General features: G+C 47.9%; 1 protein-coding gene across 1 annotated transcript; it reads left to right on the forward strand.

The window, feature by feature from the left end:
* LOC114042770 (diazepam-binding inhibitor-like 5) lies at window positions 1–450 on the forward strand. The gene has a single exon (XM_027861473.1). It carries the CDS (start codon window positions 110–112, stop codon window positions 422–424), a length of 315 nt encoding a protein of 104 aa, XP_027717274.1. The 5' UTR covers window positions 1–109; the 3' UTR covers window positions 425–450.
* The last annotated feature ends 1,225 nt before the right edge of the window (window positions 451–1,675 follow it).

A 1,675-nucleotide genomic window follows, 5' to 3' on the forward strand; every position in this document is an offset into this window, starting at 1 on the left:
ACTCATGGTTCTCTTGAAATCTCTCCCCTTCTAGCTCCTGAAGACCAAGTTTCCCCTCCCCTAGAGCTAAAGAAAGAGGGTTCTTCACCTGTAAGACCAGCGGCAACCCATGGCCCAGATAGAGTTTGAGATGGCATGTGCAGAAGTCAAGCAGCTGACAGGCCACATAACTGACGAGGAGAAGCTGGTGGTGTACAGCTACTACAAGCAGGCCACCGTCGGGGACATCAATATCCCCTGCCCAGAGATCACCGACTTCAAAGCCAAAGCCAAGTGGGAAGCTTGGAATTGCCGCAAAGGGATGTCCAAGTTGGACGCCATGAAGATCTACGTGTCCAAAGTGCAAGAGCTGAAGAACAGGCCTCCTTGGCCAGAGGGGGGAAAGCCACAACTTAGTATCGAAGATACGGAGGAGGAGGACTGAATTCCTTTGAGACCAGACCGTAGGAACCTAGCTAGGAACTAACTAATAAATCGCTTCAAAAGGCCTCCTCAGTGTGGATTAATAGTGTTATGGGGTGGGGGAGGAACAAAACATAGATCTACTGTGGCCTGTAAGGGTTCTGAGAAGAGCTGGTACCCCGGGGCCCAGAGACTTGAAAAATTAAGCTCTGTGGCCATCCTCGGCCCAGGTTTGGTTTGGGGCCAACCTCCCTCTGCCACAGTGGTTCGTGGGGCTTGGTGCAGCTCTGGGGAGCCCCTTTTCATATTATGGGGAAACTATGTAATGGGGAATTTTGGTGGGCAGACATCTGGCCCCAGGTCTCACCCCAGTTCTTCCCTTGACCACCACTGGTGCATGCCCTCAGCAAGTTGGCCCTTTTTATAATAAGCATTTGCTCCGCCTGCACCAAAGGATTTTAGCAGGGATAAAAACGATAGATGTTGAGGAGGAAAGAGCTTTTGCCATATACATGCAAAGTCATTATGAAGGCTTCCACTAGAACCCAGACCCAGACCTAGCAGTAAACTTGGGATGGGGGGAAAGAGTCTCGTCTTGGAAGATGGGAACATTTTTCTTCTACATTATCTTCTTCTTGGTCAGTCACTTCATACTCTTTGTGGCCCTGTTTGGGGTTTTCTTGGCAAAGGGACTGGAGTAGTTTGCCATTTCCTTTTCCAGCTCATTTTATAGATGAGGAAACCGAGGCAAACAAGGTGAAGTGACTTGCCCAGGGTCATATAGCTAGTAAGTGTCCAAGCTTGGTGCTCTATTTACTGTGCCCACCTAGCTGCCGTGTCACTCTGGGTCATAAGCAAATCAGCAGCCTAACACCTGGTCAGGAGAACTTGGCTGTTGGAGGTAGGCATTCAACCTAGCCCAATGCTGGAGCTATAGAAGGAGATGATGTTCTAGGTTTTGGTGAGACTGGCGTGAGATCTTCAAGATCACCAGAGAAAAAAAGTGCCATTCCAAAGCCTTGGCCCTCACAGGCCTCATCCCCACAACGAGTGCTCCCCAGTCCTGCTGCATACCCCTTCAAAGGCTTGGGAATGCTTATGGGTCTTTTTGTGACTTGCATGCATCCATTTCCTTTTTTTAAAGCAAAGTTTTTATTTATGTCTATTTCTTACATCATCATAGTTATCTCCAGTATCCTTCCCCCTCACCTCCCAGAGAGGCATCTCATATAACATAGCATTTTTTAAAAATTAATTTATTTTGAATTATCAA

The sequence above is a fragment of the Vombatus ursinus genome, unplaced genomic scaffold (genome assembly GCF_900497805.2).
Source record: "Vombatus ursinus unplaced genomic scaffold, bare-nosed wombat genome assembly UNPS02014768.1, whole genome shotgun sequence".
Lineage (NCBI taxonomy): Eukaryota > Metazoa > Chordata > Mammalia > Diprotodontia > Vombatidae > Vombatus > Vombatus ursinus.

Excerpts from the sequence above, each read along its gene's own strand:
- LOC114042770 (XM_027861473.1), top strand. The coding sequence starts at position 110 with ATGGCCCAGATAGAGTTTGAGATGGCATGTGCAGAAGTCAAGCAGCTG.